Source organism: Buceros rhinoceros, unplaced genomic scaffold, assembly GCF_000710305.1.
Source record: "Buceros rhinoceros silvestris isolate BGI_N320 unplaced genomic scaffold, ASM71030v1 scaffold28779, whole genome shotgun sequence".
In the NCBI taxonomy this organism is placed as follows: Eukaryota; Metazoa; Chordata; class Aves; order Bucerotiformes; family Bucerotidae; genus Buceros; species Buceros rhinoceros.
Window position 1 is genome coordinate 2,369 of NW_010433709.1, and position 1,796 is coordinate 4,164.

Consider the following 1,796-nt stretch of genomic DNA (forward strand, 5'->3'; position numbering starts at 1 on the left):
CCGCGTCCCTCGGGGTGGTTGATGCGATAGGGAGCCGGCAGCTTCTCCTGCAGTGTGCTCCCGTCTCTTGCCAGGCGGCAGCAGATCGCGCGCGTTAAGTGGCCCTGACTGTACAGGTACCCTGTGGGGACAGACAAGATGGCATCAGGACACGGGAGCATGGGTGACGGATGGGCTAAGGCCCGAGGGTCACAGCGCTGCTCATGAGCTCTGAGAGCCGGCGGCCACGCGGACCTGCCACAGCTGCGTGCAGCCCAGATGTGCAAGATGAAGGTTTATAGGCCTTCACCCTCCACCCCCAGAGGGGTGTGTTTCGCACCAAAGACACAAACAGGCAATTTCTGTCTTGCCCTCCTAAATCACACATGCCTTCTAAAAAAAAAAATCCAAGAATCTTAGAGAGAAAAACTCACTCACCCACAGTGCAAAATCTACACCCCCCTCCCCTCCAAACAGCACAGCTCCGCCCCCACAGACAGGCGTTTCCAGGGCTCAGTCCCTTGTCCCTGCAGCCCGGCGCTGAGGAGCGGGGCAGCACACCCACCCCAGCCCCAAGGTGACGGTGGGTCTCGTACCGAGCGTCACAGAGCTGAGATACACCGGCTCGATGAAGTGTGACAGCAGTGCCCCCTGCAAGCCAAGGACATTCCAGCGTAAGATTTTGTCACTGCAGGACATGGTTCGCAGCCGCTCCCCATGCTGGATCCCATCCCACGTGGGCACGATGTCACTCGACTCCACAGGAATGGTACCTTCCCCTGCACAGGAGAAGAAGGAAGCTTTTCTGCAAAGAGTCAGATGCTCAGAAAATCAAAACGCTGTCAGCAGCTGCAGAGGAAACGACCCTCTGTGAGGAGTGGCCTCTGGAGTCGGCCCGTCACTGTGTTCTGGGAACTTTCCAGCGTCAGATGAAAAAGGGAACTCGGCACTAATTACAGATGAGTCACTTTTAACACAGCTGAAGCAGAATGAAATAGTGCTTGAAAGGGAGGGCAGAGACACAGAAGTTCTGCACTAAACTTCACCTGTGTGACAGTCCAACAGGTGGAGCTGGGAGGGAGAAGGGACTCTCCAACATCCCCACCCCTTTCACCCACCTCCTTTGGTGCCTGAGTGCTTCGAATCACACCACAGCGCCATGGGGGGAGGGGGGGTGGTAAGGGTGGTAAGCAAACTCTGGAGCTCCAGAGGGGCTCCGAGGGGAGGACTGGAGCCACTCCACCGCGCCGGAAGCGAAGGCACTCACCGTTCTCCACCTTGGTCCGCAGCTTGCCCTGTTTGGGGTTCTAAAAGAGAGGCTGGTGCGGGGCTTGCCCCGCCGCGCTCGCCTGGTCGCTGCAGGATTTATCGAAGAGCGCCCCGTCTCCACACGGTGCTGTGCTGGAGAACAAACACCCCCTGGGTCAGCAGCCACTCCCAGGACAGCCAGGGCCAGGGGTGCAAGCGTGCCCCGACGCTGCTGGCGCCCTGCACAGCCCCACACAAACCTGACGTAGAGGTGGAAGGTAACGCTGCTCTTGATTCTGAGTCTCTTCCCTCCCGCTGGTTCAAAAATGCTCTCTGCTGCAGCGGAAGGACTGGACGGGTCATACTTCATCAGCTCACTATAGAGAAACCTGAAAAGAACGACAGCACGTCCAGAGGCTGCTCTGCTCCTCAGACAAGGGGCACTCCAATCCCCGTCCGCGCCCAGCAAGGTCCCAAGCTCTGCCTGTCGCACCAAGTCACCCCCTCCTGCTGCGTGGGGGACCGACGCCAGGAGCTGCGGTCAAGAACACCTGGAAGCCAGCGAAGAG

The 1,796-nt window shown here is 58.9% G+C and overlaps 1 protein-coding gene across 1 annotated transcript in view; it reads right to left on the minus strand.

The window, feature by feature from the left end:
* The window catches only part of ADAR (adenosine deaminase, RNA-specific), an 11,059-nt gene that overhangs the window by 1,387 nt on the left and 7,876 nt on the right, over nucleotides 1-1,796 (minus strand). The window contains 4 exon segments of the mRNA XM_010144212.1: nucleotides 11-121; nucleotides 576-758; nucleotides 1,247-1,380; nucleotides 1,488-1,616. Coding sequence (XP_010142514.1) covers nucleotides 11-121; nucleotides 576-758; nucleotides 1,247-1,380; nucleotides 1,488-1,616 — 557 coding nt within the window.